Raw genomic sequence first — 20,260 nt, 5'->3', positions numbered from 1 at the left:
TGATAATATGATCACTTGTAAATTACGTTGACACAGCACAACACAACTCTGGGTGAGTAAGGCTAGATATCAGAAGCAGAACAGCCATAAGCATAGCACTTGTCTAAAATGTAACACAAATTACTCCTAAATGAGCACTGTACTAGCACAACTACATTTGATCTTGTCAGAGTTCACTTGAGTGTCCCTACGTACGCTGTGGTATGCTGTCAAGACCTACCTTAGCATACACGTTCTGTAGTATAACGTGGATTTTGACACCATTCCTAATGTAAGTAGACTGAGTTTGTCAGAGTCTTCCCAGACTTTTTTCCCCAAAGCTGTTTTCTCCTTCCAGCTGATCACTTTTGGTAACATAACTTCTCAGTGACGTTCATGTGTGTCGTGGTTTAACCCCAGCCAGCAACTAAGCACCACGCAGCCGCTCGCTCACTCCCCCCCAGTGGGATGGGGGAGAGAATCAGAAGGGCAAAAGGGAGAAAACTCGTGGGTTGAGATAAGAACAGTTTAATAATTGAAGTAAAATAAATTAGAACACTTAAATAGGCAAAGCAAAAACCGTGCACGCAAACAAAACAGAACAAGGAATTCATTCACTACTTCCCATCGGCAGGCAGGTGTTCAGCCATCCCCAGGAAAGCAGGGCTCCATCACGCGTAATGGTTACTTGGGAAGACAAACGCCATCATGCCCGATGTCCCCCCCTTCCTTCTTCTTCCCCCAGCTTATATATACTGAGCATGATGTCATATGGTATGGAATAGCCCTTGGGCCAGTCTGGGCCAGCTGTCCTGGCTGTGCCCCCTCCCAGCTGCTTGTGCCCCCGGCAGAGCAGGGGAAGCTGAAAAGTCCTTGACCAGTGTGAGCGCCACTTAGCACCTATTTAGAGACAGCTTAGCACTACTTAGCAAGAACCAAAGCATCAGTGTATCATCGACATTGTTCTCATCCCAAACCCAAAACACAGCCCCATACCGGCTACCAAGACGAAAATTAACTCTATCCCAGCTGAAACCAGGACAATGTGCGCTAGCTTTAACGCACACTGGAGTTACGCAAGTTTCCTCTATGTCGAGTAGTGAGAGAGGCTCCTTCAGAAGTTAAACCAACCCACCTGTATGAATTCCTTACTCAAGGAGTCTATTTCTCTCCCTTGAGTATGAATAAAGCCCAGATACCTGAATTCAGCCGGTGAAAGTTAGCTAGGATGCAGTCCATTCTCTATTTCCATTATGATAAATAAGATGGTATTACTCAGTGACTGAATTTACCATAATATCAATGGGATCCATGAAAGAAACAATGGAGAAAAATAAAAGACATCCTAATGTATTTAAGCTTTTTTTGTGTCTGGCATCTGTTCTCAGCACATGTTTTGCCACACCTTTATATTTTCCTTTTATTGCCTCTTAAGGTCTGTTCATGTCTTTCATCAGACAAGGACTGGTTGCTGTTCTGAATGCTTTTAAGCTTGTTTTCCTCCACAAAGTTCAGCCAGGTGGTGATCCAGCATATAGTTTAGCTTGGAAAAACTACATAGAGGCCAGCCTCACAAGCTCACATTGTTTAGAGCCATGCCAGAGCATCAGAGTCTGATCCAGGACCCACCAAAGCTAATGGAAAGATTACCTTTGACTGTGTTCTGGTTCAGGTTTAAGTGGAGGGTGCACATCAGCCATAAGCAGTGGACATTGCCCATGAAGCTTGTGCTTTACCACCCTAGTGAGTAGCTCTGATTCACCTGAGAGCCTGTTCATATGAGAAAAGTTCATGTAAGTCCTAGAAAATATGTAGGGAAAAACTGGAATTCTGGAAATCCTATAGGTAGATAATTTCTTCCCAGGAGAGCTTACAAAACTCTTTTCTGAGCATGTGCGTAGTATTCTGATAGTACCAACTGACTGTGATTGTTAATTGTACAAAATCAGTGAACATTAGTAATGGAGGGAAATGTGTATTTGCATCAGCTAAATGTATTAAATAAACTACCCAGGGAGAAGCTTTCAGCCTTCAGTTAGCCTTAGCTCTTGTGCAAATAACATTTGAGTTTTGTATAAGACAATTAATTTAATTTTGTAGACAGTCTAGATATTTGGTTAATATTCTAGTTGATTTAAAAGGTTTTGAAAGAAAGAAAATCATGGGTGGGGCTTGTATAAGCAATTTAAACCTGTAAGTTTGGCTGAGTTTGTCTTTGCATACTGGAAGTGTGTTATTTTCCTGTATTAGTACTACTTCTGCTGGTATTATAAATGATCATGGAAAGGTAGAGATACTTTTGTTGCATTTGCATCAGGGAAGTATGTTCCACAGTGTTACAGAGTTCAGCATTTAAAGGTTGGGGCAGACACTTTAACTGTGAAAATGCCTTTTTAAAAAGCCTCGTTTACCTTGATGCTGATGTTGTATAAATATGCATAACTGAAATCCAGTGGATAGTCTACCGAAAATTCAGAGTAGTTTTTTGGTGTCATGGCCTGCAGTTCTTGTCTGAGTGATATGAGTTTATATGCACTGTCTAAAATGATATACCTGTGATATGACAAATGACAGAATGGTCAAGACAAGAAAATTTGCATTAATTTCTTATTCACACTGCTGTGTCCTGGAAAATATTCTCATTTGACCTCTTCAATCGAAAACTTAATGGTTTACTTGATTTGGTTCTGCTCTTTAATTCCTGAAGATTTGTTTTCTTTTGTATCAGTTGAAGCGTTGGTAGGGCAACTGATGACATCTGAATTTATGAAATTTCAGGGGCCCCCCGGCACTCCAGGACTTATGGGCAGCCCTGGGGCAAAAGGAGAACCAGGAGATTTTTCTTATGATTCTATCCTGAAAGGTGAAAAGGGAGATCCTGGTTTCCCAGGACAACCAGGTATTCCTGGAAGAGAAGGAAGACCAGGAAAAGATGGATTCCCAGGTCCCCAGGGTCCGAAAGGAGCATCGGTATGTGTGTTTCTTTATGTTTACATATTGTCCTACTGTGTGTTTGTTTATGTTTACATACTGTCCTATACATCTGTCTTTCAGATCAGAATTCACATGCTTTTATGCCCTATACGTGCTTTATGTTTATTGGCCTCATTCATTGTTCCACATCTTGTCCCTACCTTGAGTAGTTCATTCTTCCTCAGAGGAAGACTCCAGTTTCCCTGGAACTAGTGAGGAAGACAGTCCTTCAGCAACAGGCTATTTCAGAGTTAGATTTTGACCCTTTCTTTTTACGTGTCATGCAAATAAGTGATCTGCCTGAGATATATTCATCATGGCTTGTTACTTTCAGGACTATAGAGCAAGGTTACTTCCCCCACAAAGTTGTGGGCATGGACAATAGTTTTGTTCCTTTCACCCTTTCTCACAGCGTGATAGTAAGAACTAGTGTGGATGACTTAGCTGATATCTGGAGATGATTGAAGGAATGCAGTTATCCCAGTAGAGATTGTTAAGACAAGATTGAACTCTCTTCTAGCATACTTCTCTTCTTGTGCAAACGAATGCTTCAAAGTCTTGCACTGCTAGAGAGTTCAGCTGATACGGATGTGGAGCTGAATGTGGAGCTCGCATCTCTTCCCAGATCCACCACTGGGAACATAGCCTACATGGTCCAGTTAGCTGCATTGCCCACTAGGTATGATTTCCATGTGCTGTTCCACATGGAACCCAGTTCTATTTCCATTTAATTCAGTGATAAAAAATCCACTTTCTTCAGCATTACAGTTACCTGTGCTAAATCCAAATTACAAAATATTTAAAGAGAGAGGATGATGTGTTCTGTCTTGCCAATCAGGCAAGAAGTACACTTACACTTTCCAAAAATTAGGGTACAGCTGGCTTGAAAGGAGAACGTGGTCCCCCTGGCCAACCTGGATTCCCTGGAGTACGTGGTGAAAGAGGTTTTCCGGGCCCTCCTGGGATAGGCGTGCCAGGGTTACCTGGCGACAAAGGAGACAGAGGCTTTGCTGGAACCCCAGGTTTACCAGGCCTTCCAGGTAATGCTATAGTATGCTTTAAAAAAAAAAAAAAAGTGCCCTTAAGTGGTACAACTAGAGGATCACTGGAATTTAAGACTGAAATAAAAAGACTTTCTAATTTAAATCAATTTGCTTTCAGCAGTATAATTGCAAATCTTTGAGGGCAGTTTTCTTGAAGCATTTGTATGGCAAAATGGGATGGTTTAGGTTCATCCTAAACTGAGTTCATCCTAGTTTTCTACAAATCTTCTACAAAAAACCTCCATAACAAGTCAGTTGTAATGATATGGATGGACTAATATTGCTGGCTAGGTGAAACTCTCTTGTTTAATTTCATCGGTTCCTGTACTTAATACATCTTTACATTTGCAGGAGCAAAGGGCGAAGCAGGACGAACTGTACCGCTCCCCGGACCTCCTGGGGCGGATGGCCTTCCTGGGCCACCTGGTTTTCCTGGACCCCAAGGTACAGTAGCCTGTTAATCTTTGTCTGATGATTGTAATGGCTCTGTTCCACAGAAGCTAGCCTTTGTATTAACATTTGTCTTGTTTTCACTTGCAAAGGTGACAAAGGGAATCCTGGGCTTCCAGGTACACCCGGCATGCCAGGAGAAAAAGGTGCTGTTGGGCAGCCAGGTATAGGGTTCCCTGGACCTCCAGGACCCAAAGGTAAGATAAAGTTATCTATCTAACAGAGCTGGTATAACTGGAGTGTGGATGGAGGCCTGCATTATCATCCAGCCATGGCTGCATGAGATTTAGGAGGTGCAGCTGAAGAACCTCTCTTGCGCAAGTCCACAAGCACCACAATAAGCACACTTTCAATGCATACTTGCTTTGTGCAGTGATGTGGTGCAGATACAGACAGTGTCAAAGCTACTGCCAGAATAGAAAGTGATATAGTACAACATCTTACATTGCAGCAACTGAGGTTGCTGAGAGATGGGATTACCTTTCTGAGAGATGAAGCACTGTGTGTAGTTGGTCAAAAAAACGTGCTGACATAACACTTTTGGGCCGGAGCTAGCAGCTCTGCTGTGTCCCATATGGCTGAGAGTGGTTTGGTTAGAATACCAGCTTGCTCAGCATAAGTTTAGTCTTCCCTGCATGGCCATTGTCAGGGTATGCACATGGCTTAGAGGGAGTCTAAATGTTCATATTCTAGTTTTGGATTTTTGGGACATGTATTTCATAGTGCTGCTACTCATTTAGAACTAGATGACTGAACTTTCAGCAGCCACCTCAATCCCCAAAATTCTCGTATGTCTTCATTATTGTTTCGTTTATTATGATTCCACACACCAATGCAGAAACACTTAATAAGGAGAAAGGGCAAATCTTTGCCTGTGACCACCTCTAGTTCCTCCGAGACTGGCGTGGGACGAACCTGAACAGAAGAGGACCGTTGCCAGCAAGAAAGGAATGACATGTCAAATACATTTCTTTCAAGGACACTTCCTTGAATTCAGGTCTGCCCAATGACCTTCCTGGGGCTTAGCCTAAAAACTGGATTTCCTGTTCCCTGAAACCCTTGCCTGGGAGAGGAGCTTCATATCAATTTATTGAGCGTGTGCTGGTGTTGAGTGAATGCTATCTTTAAGTGATTTGCAGAATGTTGTATGTATTCCTGCCTGCATTCCCAAGGCGCAGTGCATGGGCCAGCTGTGGCATAGAAATCTTCTGTGTGCAGCCCACAGCGGGATGTGTAGGACATGTCACACAACATGTACTGAACAAAAGGTGTTGAATCATAGATGGATTTTGTTGTGCATCCCTCAGTCTGATGCCCCACACATTAAGTTGCCTTTTCTGAAGAAGAGTTTGGGAACCCAGTTTTGCAGACAGGATGTTTCTCAATGACAGGAACCCACAAGGCTATTAATTTACGAGGAGACACTCAACATTTATTTCTTCTGGGTGGTTGTTTCTCATCAGAAGCCAAATGCTGCACGAAGCTCAGCATTTGAATCTCTGTTGAGACATTTGGGTGCTGGCATCCCTAGAAGTTTGACATAAAAGACTACACAGACCTTTTTAAACACATCCCTCTGAGGATGTGAATAGTTCAGTTAGTTAGAAGCTTGAAGAAACAGCAGAGGACACTTACAGGCAGAGACAGCAATGATGTGAGTTTTGTTTTGTTTTGTTTTGTTTTATAGGTTTCCAGGGTCAGCCTGGCTCGCCTGGTCTGCCAGGGACTCCGGGAACCCCTGGCCTGGATGGTTTGCCAGGTGTACCAGGTTTACAAGGTCAAAAAGTAGGTGTCAGCTGCTGATACTGTTATCTGTGACTGCCCGTGTTAACAGGAATGTGTGCAAAGATCCTGCTCTTTAAAAAAAAAAAAAGTTGGCCAAAATGTCCTTCATCTTATGTTTCCCACCATGCACACAAAGGAACAGAGTTGATGAATGCTTGACATTAACGCTAAAGGGCTTACGCTTTCCCCTGAAGTCATGTATAGTGTTCTGCCTCTGAGCGATTTAAATACAGTCAGTGAATGAATTCTTGGTTTTGATGTGTTGATTCCCAATCTGTTGTGTTTCTTTGGCTAGGGCGAACCTGGTGTAGGTCTCCCTGGCCCTAAGGGATTGCCAGGCCCCCCAGGCCCAGCTGGCATCCCTGGAGAAAAGGGAAATCCAGGACTGCCTGGCTTACGTGGCGAGCAAGGCTTTCCGGGCAGAGCTGGACAGCAAGGACTGAGAGGTAATGTTGCCAGAAAAATACAGCTCTGTATTTCTATTTCTTTTTTAAAGTCACTCCCCCATAGATGCAGCAAAAAGTCTATTCACCGCTGAGATATCCTACTGATATCTCAGGGTATTGCCCTTTTTCCTTCCCCTCATTTTCTCCTACCAACCACTGGTAGCAAATGCTAGCAGCAAAGAGCAGCCCTTCCTCCGAGCCCAGGCAGGAGGTATTAGAGGCTGAAATGAGGTCTCGTTGGCCAAGTGCTTCCAAAGCATCTTGTTGAGCATCTTCAGCAAACAAGAATTCAAATAGCATTGGAGGACGCTCGGTCTATGTCTCTGTCTCCCCGCAGGTGACCCCGGCCTCCCAGGACTGCAAGGCTTGCAGGGCCCTCCGGGTGCGCCGGGGCTGGGCCCGCAGGGATCGCCGGGACCTGCCGGGCAGCCGGGACCCCAGGGACCGCCAGGTGAGAGGAAAATGCTCCCATGACGGTGCTTAGGAGAAAACTTTTGACATAAATGGATACTGGCGTTGGTAGAGCGTTGCTTGTGAACTGTTTCGTGGTGTGAGGTTGGTGAGGGTGCACGGGGGAGCATGTTGGCGGGTCCCCTCCACCTGGTCCAAAACACAAGGTGAGGCCTCCTGAGAAAATGCCTGCCATTTTTTTCGGTCTCCTCAGGTCATCAGTGGGTAATATATACAGGATCAAAGCCTCACTTAGAAAATGAGGACTATTTCTGCTGTCTGGCTTTGAGTCTTCATTCTTCGTGCCATGTAATTTCTGAACCGCAGGTGGACATTATCAAATATGATGTTAATGATGTTCCCCGTGCTCTGTTAAGGACTAATCCTGTATTTTCTGTTTTTCCTAGGATTTCCTGGAATAAAAGGAGAAAGGGGCTTCCCTGGTATCCCAGGTCTAGATATGCCAGGACCAAAAGGGGATAAAGGTAGCCAGGGCCAGCCCGGAGTACCAGGGTCTGTGGGGTTACCCGGCCTGCCGGGTCCACAGGGGTCTGTTGGACTGAAAGGATCGGCAGGTACGCATCTTTTCCCTTGGAAACAGTCACCTTTGACAACTGTTTTGTTAAGTTGTGGTAGCATGCCCTTTCACTCGTTTAGGAATTGATCCGTCAAAGAGCCCAAGCCTGCGAAAACACACGGGCTGACATCAGTAAAACAGCTCTGTGCACGTGTTACTGAACTGCTACTCAAGTCCTTTGGTGGATCAAATCCAGCAACTTGCAGGAACTAGCCTTTAGCCTGTAATAATGAAAGGGGATTATTCTGCACAGTTTCAATGACAGAATGTGGTTTTAATAATGCCTTTGTTAATGACAGCATTGTTTACTATAATAGGAAGCTTTAAGAATCTGTCAAAAACCCATTATAAACTGTGTTTTATTCTTGTTTTCATAACAGTATTTTTACTGTTTGCTCTATCAGGCTCTTTTAGATTAATCATCTTCTTTGTCCCATTTTTCCTTAAGTAGTGCAATTCCTAATATGGTAGGGAGTAAATAATTGTTTCTTGTATTTCTTTACACAGCTTACTTTATTTCTGTTATTCACTCTTTCACTTCGGTTTCAGGACCCAAAGGAGAAATGGGAGTTATGGGAACTCCTGGATTGCCAGGAATTCCTGGACCAGTTGGAGATCGAGGGTTGCCTGGTGAAAAAGGTAAGAGAAAGATTTTCTCAACACCAAAATTGTAAAATCCACCTTTTTCCCAGCAGAAGACAAGTCTGGAAGTAACCAAATATAGGGAGTATGCTTTGCCTAATGAATGTTTTATGTCAAGTAACTTTCCTGTGAGTTAGAAATAGTGTAATTTAGAAAGCCATATCCTAGGAGCAGTCATGGATTTGGGCACCGAGCCGGGTTTTTGATCCATTCTTCAACAATGTAAGGGTTTGCTAGGTGCAAGGATGATATAGATATTACTCCAAGAAAAATAGTGTGTTTGAAATTATAAAAAGCCAGCAGGAAGGTCTTAATTAAATCCTTCAAGTAATACCCTGTATTACTGCGAAACTCCTATCCTTATTGTTTTGAGAGTCTAAAATAAATGGCTGTGATACGGGAAAAATATGTCAACTTTTTTGACAGAGCTATTGTGAAGTCTTGGTATAAAAAAACTTCATATGAGATAAATGAGATGTTCCAGAGCATGGTATTCAATGCTGAAAATTTGAATAAATGGCTAATTTCATTTGTTGTTGTCTATGAAGTGTTTTTGCAAAGTTTTATATGCCCCTATAATGTTCTGTGCCATCCCTTTATAGGTAGCCAAGGTTTCAAAGGTGTAGTTGGACCACAGGGTGATCCTGGTGTCAAAGGAGATAAAGGTGAAGCTGGTCTCCCAGGCAAACCTGGAACGATGGACAACATGGACATGGTTAGTCTCAAAGGCCAAAAGGGAGATCAAGGAGAAAAAGGTAACTTTTAGTAACTGTGGATAAGTGTAATTAATACTCATATACGGTTAAGCAGCAATGCTTTGAGTTCAGTTGTATCTTAGTTTTAGGCAACAGTTTTTGAAGTAAGATTAAAGAATTTCACGCACCAAATGCAGATATTTTTCCAGTATCTTTCAACTCCATAGAAAGAAAGATTAATCACAGACAGAAAGGGTTTTGGTTGGATGGAAGAGGTTCTGTTTGCCCTTACAGAATCTATTTTACCTCTTTTATCAGAGTCTCTCAAAAGAAAAGAAACTTTAAAAGTAGAAACTAGAGCTTTCCAGAAGAGAAAAACTGTCTTTCATGTCAAACATGTAGTGGAAATACTGTTGTGGCTATGAAGACCAGCTGATACTGTAAGAAAAAGTAGGCAGCCTTTTTTGGCACACATGTTTCTTTGTGACCTGAGGAAATTTCAGGCAAGACACGTGTATGCCACTGATACCAAAAGATCAACTTACGTCAGTTTAGAAACATCTGGAAATATGCCGGAGAAAGGCAATCAGCTTTCTATTTAGAAACTTAACGGTGGTAGAGATATTAGGGTTTTTAGACAATGCGTTCTTGGATTTTTATTTTTACTGCTGCATGAAAATTTAGTTGTTAAAGATCATTCTCTCTCCTGTTTCACGTTTCAAAGAAAAAATAGTATATATTTTATATATTTTTATTATTTGTCCTTTTTTTATTTTGATTTACTTTTTATTAAAAAATCCCATAAGAATTTTTAATTAAATGATAACTCTTTCAGTTAAAATAGAAGTGTAGGGCTTAGAAGGGAGCTATGGAGATCACGTAGTCTTCCATTTCCTTCAACCAAATCCTTCAGCCTTTCATTGTATATCATGTTTCCTGAAATAATTATCATTCTTGTAACCCTTTCTGACTTCTCCCCAATTTGGCTGCATCCTTGTTAGAGTGCACTTTGCTGAAACAAGTGAAGTACTTCAACTCAGGCCCTGCTAGAATGAGATTTCCCTTTCTTGAAACAACAGCCGGCTCCGTTTGTGATTAGCTATAATACTTAGTCCTTTACTTCTGGACTGCTGCCTATGCAATCATTTTTCGTTTTGTATGCATGCTTTTGACTTCTCATTACCACTTATGGGGTGTATTACACTTTATGCATTTCATGATGTTGATTTTCAACCTTTACTCCAACTCTTCAAAATCCTTTTGCAGTCTAGTCCTGTCCTCTTTTCAAGCCTTTCCAGTCTAGTGTCACCTGTACATTTCAGCAATGTATTCTTTGTTGGGCCCAGGACAGAGCACTTGAGACTCCTTTCCAGTTTGGCAGTGAATCAGGAATAATACTATGTTATATTTGAACTGTGGGAACAGGAGAGTTTCCCAGTCTAGGTACCTCTTATCTCCACGTCCTGGCTACTCGTCAGAATGAGACCTGGGCACGTGTGTCCCGGTTGGGTCTCAGAGAAACCTAGGCATGTGGATAGGCAGTGCCTCTCAGCTTGGACAGCCAGGGACTGCAAGGGAGGGCAGAAGCACGTGTGGAGTTCATCTGCCTCTCAGCTGAGATGCAGCTTCTGAGAGCACTTTTGTATTTGATGAAGCTCCCAGCCTATAAAGATTTCATCTAGATTAAATTTTCTCATTTGTTTCTGATCTTGATATATACGGTGGTATGAAAAGCCTTAAAACAAGTCCACATAGGTTGTTTTTCGTTATTTTCTTATCTACTATGGGCCTGTAGGTTGACTGATTGATAATTAGTTTTATTTCCTTTCCAGAAATCCAAATTAGGCGCACTGGTTACATGCATATAAAGAAGCCTTTGCTGAGAAATTCAAATGGCTAATTTCTTTGGTTTCTAACTTCTTCATCTCTCCGGCACTAATAATGCACGCTTGCAAACTTGTATGCTCTACCTTTTCCTGACCACACACAGTCTACAGATTGGCCTGGCTCACACAGCCTGGAAGGGTAGGTTCCAAACAGACCCCAGCCTGCAAATTTCTGCTGTTATTCTGCCCATCTCGTTCTCTTCAACCCAAAGATGCTTAGTACCAGCAGAGAAAAATAACCTAGTTATACTCCATAACTTTGCTGATCTGTTAGCTGCCTTCATCTCTCTAGGCATGAATATCACAGTAATGTTTTAAAAAACTTGTAAAGCACAAACTGTGCAGAAAAGACACAGTATTTTTATGGAAGATTGTCAGTGATGTTTAATGAAAAAATTTGGTTTTGGACATCTTGGGATGTTTTTAATAAAATCTGCTTACTTAAAAACATTCAGTGAGCTATCTTCAGTAACCTGTTGTCCTGCACCTATATGCAACACTAACAGAAAGGGTTATGACCAAAAGCTTGGGCCTTAAAGCTGGAGAAGAGGCACCCCACAGAGTAAGAGACAGAGCCTTCTGGAATGATGAAGATGCTTTAACATTAGATAGAACTGAGGAAACAGCAAATTTCTGGCTGTGAACTGGTTGTTCACATGTACTTTTTTAGACAGCAGAACAGTCAAATCAATCATTTCTGTTAACACCTGATATTGTCTGGCACTTCTGAAGTAACTCATTAACTCAAACACATGTTCGTTTGCAATTTCTTTTAAAGATATAACTTGCCTTGTAATTTGCACAGACACCTGTAAAATTGTAATAGTTTGCAGCCTTTCCTCAGCGCTGGTTTAGTGACTGGAGAGTTGTGTTTTACTCAAGCGTGACTCTACTGTACAATGTATGAAGCTTGAATTCAGCCATTTCCTTGTTCAGCAGAGAGAAGCAACAGTGATCAAAAATTAACTAGAAGGATTATTATATGGCATTATAGGAAATTTTGATAGAACTCATCTCATTGTGTTTGTTTTCTTGGTGTCCAGGCGACCACGGAGCAACAGGAGAAAAAGGGTTACGTGGGGAATATGGAGAACCAGGAATTCCAGGGAAGGATGGTGAACCTGGTACTCCAGGACATCCAGGTATGTCTGAAGCTAGCAACAGAGAGACTGTTCATCAGGTATTTTAAACCACGTTAACTAATGGGACTCTTTTAATTTCTCTGCTGCCCATAGGACCAAAAGGTGATCAAGGCCCCCCAGGGTACCCAGGGGATCCAGGAATTCCAGGACAAAAAGGATCGGTTGGTGAAATGGGATTGCCAGGTACTGATTGCTGGAAATTTATTATTATTGTTTTCCTCAAGTTAATATAGAACATTATGAGAGACCTGTATGGAATATTTGTTGGCGTACATCTGCTAAACGGTTGCACTATTCGCAGTGTCTGGACTTCAGGCTTTTGGGATGTTACTTTCTCAATCCTATTACGATATACAAATAATGGGATGGTGTCCTGAGCTTCTACATGCAAATCCTTTAGCCGCATATGTAGGATTTGTGTCTTTGTTGCAGGCAAGCAGTTTTTCAAGTGATACCTGTTTGCCTGTCTGTCTCTGTCTCTGTCTCTGTCTCTGTCTCTGTCTCTGTCTCTGTCTCTGCTAGTGTGTGAACTGCATTAAGCTTCTTGTGTATTTTCCCCCTTCTAAAAAGTTTGGTGAGTTGCTGTGCACTGCATGTTAATTACAAACTGTAGTGGTCTGGTTAGAGTGTTGTTGTGGAGGGGATTGGTAAAGAATAGAATGAAGAACCTATATCTCAACACGGAAGCTTTGTCTCCATTCAGATGGCCTTGTGCCTAGCACATTTAGGAAATCAAAGGTGAAAGACTGAAATGGTAAAGGGGGACAGAAAAATTTGCTACAGCAGAGTCCCTTCGTCACTGTGGTCCGGTTAGAAATTATTCAAATCAACATAACTTTTATTCGAATCATATTTTTAGCAAGATCTCTGTTTTGCTCTGAATCCAAGATTACAGCCTCTTATGGGGAGAGCTTATCTTCCCATAAAAGTCCCATTTAGAGAGTAAATCTCAAAAGTTAATTTACTGGCTGTTTTAGTGAGTTACATTGTTTTTTTAGCTCTGAGTAGCTAAGGCAACACTGAAAAATCATTGTCAAAACTGCTAGGGTACCACTAGTTCTGATACACCCATTTTTCCTTTTCTCTTACTAGGAACGCCTGGAGAAAAGGGTCTGCCGGGAGTACCAGGTTCACCAGGCACACCAGGGTTCCCTGGGCAAAAAGGTGAAAAAGGAGACAAAGGGGCACCAGGTTTTCCAGGAATTGGCTTTCCAGGGTCTCCTGGTGAGAAGGTATTTACACACCTAAGGATTTAATTGTCTATCTCTACCAAGTACCTCATTTGAAAAGATGCCTTTGGCCTTTAAGCTATTTTGTTTATATTTTCTATTATTCTCATTTAAATACCTGATGAGAAACTTGAAAAGAGTGCATATGCGCAGGTTTAGATGCATTCTATTTGATGGGACCATTATCTCCAGGGTTCTTATTTATTCCTTCTCTTCAAAATAGGCTAATTTACAGTGCTAGAAATGTGGGGGAGGGGAAGAACTTTTAAAAATACTAAGTAAATAAAGTGAAAAGGGCTTCTTAGAGTAAATAATCACACTGAAATAGTGTTTCTGTACTTCTACAGAGATACTGGGAAGCTGAAAAAATCTATAAAATGCTCAGATACTATTGAAGAGAGAACTGTATTAATACTGTCTGTAAAGTTAATTTGATCTCTAATAGTATTCTAATAGGATTCTCATTTGTTTCACATTCCTTTTTCTACCTATACAATGACAGTAATCATGAATTTATAAGTAAAAATTGTAAAAATAAAACTTACTAATCTGGTAGCAAACTTGCTGAAGACTTAAAAAAAGATTTTTTTGAAGATGATTAAGTGTAATAAGTAAGCTAAGAGGCTAATTTGGAAAAGACTTTGTAAAAACTGTCATAAAAATGCATAGAAAACTACTCATTTTCATATGTAGGTATTAAGCAATTGCTAGAAAAGTCAATAATTCTGATAGTGGAATTTAATGCCAAATTTAATCCTAAATTACTTTGTTTCTAAATGGAAAAAGAATGAAATTCTTTGTAAGTCTGATGGATAAGAGGGGTGACATCTACCATTGCAAACAGAAAGAACTGTTTCAGAGTTAATGTGTGGATTTTATAATGTGTGCTGCTTCTTCTAGGGAGAACCAGGAAGAACGGGTAGTCCAGGTTTATCTGGAGAGAAGGGTGAAAAGGGTAGTGCAGGAATTCCTGGAATGCCGGGTGCCCCAGGTCCCAAAGGATCCCCTGGCATGGCAGGATTTCCAGGCAAGTGTTTATGCTTTAATAAAACAGAAATTGCAGTGAAAAATTAATGTGAAACTTATACCAAATATCCTGCATGTAAACCCATGTCTTCTTCCTTTCTTTAGGGAGCCCTGGCCCCCATGGAGAAAAGGGTGAAAAAGGACTTCCTGGCTTAAGTGGCATTCCAGGTTTAAAAGGAGAACCAGGTAGAAAAGAAATATGAAACATCAAATGCTACTTAAAGTATTGTTCCCCTCCAGGCAGTGGCTAAAACAAATACTGTGGCATTCTACACTCGTTTTGGCTCAGATATTCCCTGGTACATTTGTTCATTTCATAAGCAAAAAAAGACAGTGCTGTTTCCCAGGTAAATTTGAGTCAGTGTAGTGTCGGGCTAATACTTCTTTTGCACTGTTCGTGGAAGAGATTTAGCCACTTTCCACAAGACTGGTTATTGCTATAGCCATTAGTTCTGTTGATTCTGAGTTCATTTAAAAACAATAAAGTTGATCCATGGGCCCAAACCTGAATCACCACATTAGCGTCATTACACAGATGTTAAAGAGGAAGTAGAGTAGGGAGGAGAGTGAGTCCTTGGAGCCTTCTGTTCTTAGTTTACTGGCTGCAGGACACATCATCTCATTGGACAATGGGCTGTGCTGTTCACAGGTCTTTGCTGGAGTTCCTGCAGTCTAAACTCACTGAGATTCATGATAACTAGCTATGTCAAAATCTGTAATACTTGAGCCCTGTCTCACACTGATTTAATTCAGAATTAACCTCAGAGAAAAGTCACACTGAAGTCATCATGCAGTATCTCTTTGGTCTCTGTGGGAGAAAAACAGTAAGTTAAGCTTTTCTGTAGAGGCAAAAAAGGTGTAGAAAAAAAAGTCTGAGGATTCATAGGTGAAGTGAAAATGGCAACGATTTTTCAGGTGAACCTGGCGTTCCGGGTCCTGCTGGTTCCATTGGACAGAAGGGTGAACCAGGTTACGATGGGATTCCAGGTGCAGCTGGTGCAAAGGGTGAACAAGGTATTGTGACTGTCACGTTAAGTTTATGGGGTATGAAAATGCACAGAGACAGGCTACACAAGAGTAGCTTGGTAGAGGGGTGTGCTGGGTTTGAGGTGCTTTGGATGGAACCTTAGAAAATAAAGTTAGTATGGTGTCTTGCAAACTACTGACTATCATCCATCATTGCAAAGCTAATGATTTAGATGAGCAACTGTGTTTAAATAGTGTAATCTTGGCAGAATTTCTTTCATAAAAGCTGGCAATACTTTAAAGAATTGGTGTGTTTTGGAATTAATTTCAGTCTGCAACTTAGCTGTGAAATAACGGAGCAGGCTTGCCTTTTCTTAGGGTGGGGTTTTCTGTCATACAGGACCCATTGTGCTAGATACAATACCAGTACATAACAAAGACAGTCTCTGCCCTGAAGAACTTTTGCATAAAACATTTATTTAGATTTTATATCTGCTTAATAGAGTTTTTTTCATTACAGGTTAAATTTAAGTACTGTCCCATCTTCTGATTTTTTACTGCCTCTATATTACAGGTCTTCCAGGTAGAGGACTTCCAGGATTTCCTGGTGCAAAGGGAGATAAAGGTAAAACACTTCTTGAAACAAGCAACAAAACTCCCTCCCAACATACTATAAACATAATTCTGTAATTCAGACATACTTTCTACTTCATTCTTTTACATGCTATACCTTTTCAGAGCAGGCAGAAACTCTGAGAGGCTCAAATACTAATTTCTGTTACAGTGGCAGCATCTTGGACATGAGTTAGATATGCCCTAAAATAGGTAATTATTCATAGTGTGGAATTTACTGCAAGCTGTGCTGTGATGAGGTAATATACATAACTTCCGTATTTGTGTGCTGTGCTTTTGACTGCCAAGTATTTCTGTTTTCCTACTAATTTTGCAAGAATCAAAGTCTGGTGAGGCTCTGTGCACCAGACAGCTAAAGATAGTAGTTTCATGGCAAGGATACCGCAGTAATTTTTTTTACCTGAGTCTGTTGTGCAGCCCAGATGCAATTTTATTCATTGCTAAAATAGTTATTCTCTATAGCTCAGTAGAGCATGTCTAAGCTTTGCACAGGAGCATGGTGCAGAGATGCACAAGATAGCAGAGACCTGATGAGATCTTACTGAAAATTGTTATTACCTGGACTCAGGACTTACCAGCTTGGGTACAGGCACATAGCTATCACAATTTCAAGACCACTTGTGGTCTTCGCAAAGTGTGTCGCTACACTGTGTCATGAGAATGGCTTGATTGGCTTGAGTCAGTGCTTGTTCAAGGTGTCTGTAATGCACCATGCTCCATTTTATAAAATAAGTATATCCTAGACTGCAATATATGCAGTAGTGAAGAAATATCAAACTGCTGCTGATAAAGAAAATTGTGTAGAATTAAAAGGATTTTCAATTTTAAACATCCAGAAAACAAAAATATTCAACTAGTCCATCTATGAAATTAACATGACATGGCAGATTTTGAAGAACTTATATAGCTTGAAGTATCAATGACCTACCTCACTCATTCATTCATTCTATATAAATACAGGAAACTTGTGTGGACAATCAAAAGTGATAAACCAGAATTTTAGAATATCTTTTATTTACCATCTCAGAGTAATTAACAGTCACTAATTGCTAATCTCTAACATCCTAATGTTAGAGAACTTATTTTAATAAGCAAATTTTCTAATGATAGCTCAGTAAGGCATGTAGAATGATAGATTATGAGAGCACTTTTCTCCCCTTACCCATCTCCCTCATTTTGTCAGCAGAGCTCATTTAAAAATATCTGGGGTTAGAGTAAAGAGATATCCAACTGACATAATTTGTGTTCCAAATGTATCGTAGTTCCAAAAAAAGAAATCCAGGATTTAAAGACCCTGTTGTGTTTAGGCAAAGAGCCAGGGATAGTGTTCTTTATACATTTTCTCTCTCTTATTGTTGTACTTATACCAGCTAATCTATATTCTTTTTGCTCAATCATGATCTAAAATTTGACTGAATTGCAAATGTTAACTGTTCGTACAAGCCTGAAAGTAAGTACTAAGTGTCTAAATCTAGATCTTAGTAAAAAAAAAAAAAAAATTCCTTTTTTCTCCAGGAGGAAGTCCTTTTGTGCTTAGTCAAGCAAAACATCCATTACTCAGCTATGACAATTGTAATGGACTAAGGGTTTGGGGGTTTTATATTCCTTGTGGAAGGACTGATAGAGAGATGCTGAATGTTCATCTATTTTTAGAGTGAATTAAAATAGCCCAGTGATCGGTTTAGCTAAGAAAAGATATGTCAGTCAAACTACTCTTTTCTTCATACTTTATGTCATAATGTGGAGAATAATACAGTTTTCCTAAAGTTTTGCATTTTTGTACAAATGTGTAAAGGCAAGGCCAGTATTTTCTTAAGGAATAAAGCTTACAGTGAATGGATAATAAGGCAGAAAGTTTCAGTGATTGTGATCCTTTCTCTAATCGTGTTCTGGGGGTTGTTTCAAATCTTAGGTGCGAAAGGTGATGTGGGTTTTCCAGGATCCCCAGGAAGCCCGGGGATCCCAGGCCTGAAAGGAGAACCAGGATATGCTGGCCCACCAGGCCCTAAGGGCAGCCAAGGTCTTCCTGGACTACCAGGAAGTGCAATTGAGGGCCCTAAGGGAGACAGAGGACCCCAAGGCCAACCTGGCCTTCCAGGTAATTCTTTATCTTTAGTATTAATGTACTGCTGTTAATCAAAGCTCACCTAATTAATTAATAATATAATCAATATTGCATATCCTTGTTTATCCTCTTCTCGCAGATCAGAGAAAAGCTCCCCTTCATAGGCAGTTTGGCATTATGTCCTAGAGCAGGCTGATTTTATGTCCTCAAGCAGTTGGTTTTGTCCGGAAGTCTTTCTGACATTGAGAAGTTTGCTTCCCATTTCTGTGTTTCCCTCTGGACTTTATTTACTGTTTCAAGGCAGCCATGGATGTATGTTCCTATGTCCTGGAGTGTTAATGTGTTTAAAAATGGCCCAGCATGGCCTTACCTTGGCAGTGGCCCTGCGCTAGAGGTTAAGGAGGAGAGTAGAGCAGAGCTGCAATATGTCTCTAGCATGTTCATACCTGAGAACATACCATCTGTTTGTTCTGCACATATAGAAAACTCTCCACTATTTTCCATCAGCCACAGGCTAATAAATGATAGGTGATAGATGTCGAGTCAGATGTCCAGTCTCCTCAGATGGGGAGTCATGGGGACCTCCCTGCAATAGATTCTCCTACTTACTTTCTTGAAATGTTGTTACGATAATTACTTTGGTTCCACCCGTCTGTAGATTGAGCCAGCTCGTCCCCCATCAGGTACTGCTCTGAACAAATTTTGCCACTAAATATTCTCTTCTTCTGGTTTGTAGGTTTACCAGGTCCGACAGGGCCACCAGGACCCCCAGGTCTGAAAGGTGCCAAAGGAGAGCAGGGGAGCAGTGGCTGGCCTGGGACTCCTGGGGGTCCCGGAGTCAAAGGTGATCCGGGTTTCCAGGGACTGCCAGTAAGTTACTTTCAGTACACTCCAGATTTGCTGAAAACTTGTTCTTGTAATTAATGGATATATTAATCATAGGTGTTTCTTGTTCAAAATCATGATACTTTATGCTCAAAGTGCCTTTGGACTCACTGCTGACGATGGAAAGTCAGTTTGAAAACATTTCAATTCTCTCCTTTTAAAGGCTGCCTACCAGTGAGCCCCAGTGAGCTAATGGACTTATTAGAAATTTATAGATAGTGAGTGGTAACATACAACACCCAGAATATAATTTACAGTGTATTAACGGTACAGGACGGCAGCGGCACATCCATAAATCCTGCAAATGCATTATTAGTTAATTTTAAAGGTTGCATATTTCACTATAAATTGCCTTCTGAAAATACCTGAACTGTTTGGTTTTGTTATGAAACCTTTCAAATAAAGTGCACTTTCAGTACTGTCAGTGATGAAATATAGCTGCTTATTTAGAAATACAAACAGGCAATGCTATTAATACATTGTTGTCATATATTATTCATTTTCTCTGATCTAAAACAGTCCCTTTTCTCTATATTAGGAAGAATAAAGTAGAATAGGACAGTCACCCAGAATGGTTGGTCTTCTGTACTCTTTCTGTCAGTGTCTGCTGCCTTTTTTCACACTGAAAAATATGCTCTATATTTTAACTTTTCTTTCCCTCTTTCCTACTAAGAAAATAACAATAATAATAACATTTATGGAAGAAGGAATAAGAAAGTAGGTAGGTAGGACTCAACAATTCCTAGTGTACAAAAGGAAGGAAGACTTGGGAATAAGGTCCTGATGTGAAAAGCAGGATACTGATAGCGGACCTAAAAGGTCCACATTGTTCTTGATAATGCAAAGATCCACTGCATCCTTTTCTGCATCTAGGAATCACTTCACAGAGACATAAGGATTTGCTTCAGTGTTCTGACTCTAGATCTGGGCTATGCCTTTTTGTCTTTGAGACCAGACCATACCATACCATACCATACCATACCATACCATACCATACCATACCATACCATACCAGCTTTGAAGGAAGTAAATTTAAAAATAACATTCCACTATGTTTTCCCTATTTTAAGAATTTGCAGTACTTCTGCAGAGAGCTAAATTTGTATACCCCAGGAAATTCTGAAGCTTTTCACAGGTTGATATTCCAGTCCAAGATGGTTTGTTTATCAAGAACGGGAAATATCAAAGGATTTTGATTCCATGCCTTCAGTCAGAAGAAAATGTTTTACTATCCTTGAGCCACAATGCATAGTATTGGGTTATTAACTCAGTGTGAAATGCTCCAGTGAGCATTATTTCAGTATTAAACTTCCTCTGGTGATACATACTAAGATGGGTTTCTGATGTCTTCATCCTCCCCAATGTGACAGGCTCCTACCCTGATTACA

At 40.8% G+C, this 20,260-nt stretch overlaps 1 protein-coding gene across 2 annotated transcripts in view; it reads left to right on the top strand.

The window, feature by feature from the left end:
* The window catches only part of COL4A1 (collagen type IV alpha 1 chain), a 132,716-nt gene that overhangs the window by 95,466 nt on the left and 16,990 nt on the right, over positions 1-20,260 (top strand). The window contains exons 25-43 of one of the 2 annotated variants that reach the window (XM_082305079.1): positions 2,758-2,949; positions 3,824-3,992; positions 4,347-4,439; positions 4,538-4,642; positions 6,133-6,230; positions 6,526-6,676; positions 7,014-7,127; positions 7,534-7,701; positions 8,253-8,342; positions 8,948-9,100; positions 11,970-12,068; positions 12,162-12,251; positions 13,161-13,300; positions 14,198-14,324; positions 14,429-14,509; positions 15,239-15,337; positions 15,864-15,914; positions 17,835-18,020; positions 18,724-18,857. In XM_082305079.1, coding sequence (XP_082161205.1) covers positions 2,758-2,949; positions 3,824-3,992; positions 4,347-4,439; positions 4,538-4,642; positions 6,133-6,230; positions 6,526-6,676; positions 7,014-7,127; positions 7,534-7,701; positions 8,253-8,342; positions 8,948-9,100; positions 11,970-12,068; positions 12,162-12,251; positions 13,161-13,300; positions 14,198-14,324; positions 14,429-14,509; positions 15,239-15,337; positions 15,864-15,914; positions 17,835-18,020; positions 18,724-18,857 — 2,340 coding nt within the window. Of the gene's footprint in view, positions 1-2,757; positions 2,950-3,823; positions 3,993-4,346; positions 4,440-4,537; positions 4,643-6,132; positions 6,231-6,525; positions 6,677-7,013; positions 7,128-7,533; positions 7,702-8,252; positions 8,343-8,947; positions 9,101-11,969; positions 12,069-12,161; positions 12,252-13,160; positions 13,301-14,197; positions 14,329-14,428; positions 14,510-15,238; positions 15,338-15,863; positions 15,915-17,834; positions 18,021-18,723; positions 18,858-20,260 lie in introns of both variants that reach the window. The other variant, XM_082305078.1, reaches the window with a different exon arrangement.

This window comes from Platalea leucorodia (assembly GCF_965183815.1).
Source record: "Platalea leucorodia genome assembly, chromosome: 2".
NCBI lineage: Eukaryota > Metazoa > Chordata > Aves > Pelecaniformes > Threskiornithidae > Platalea > Platalea leucorodia.
The sequence above is the reverse complement of the archived record's forward strand: the minus strand, read 5'-3'. Positions and strand labels throughout refer to the sequence as shown.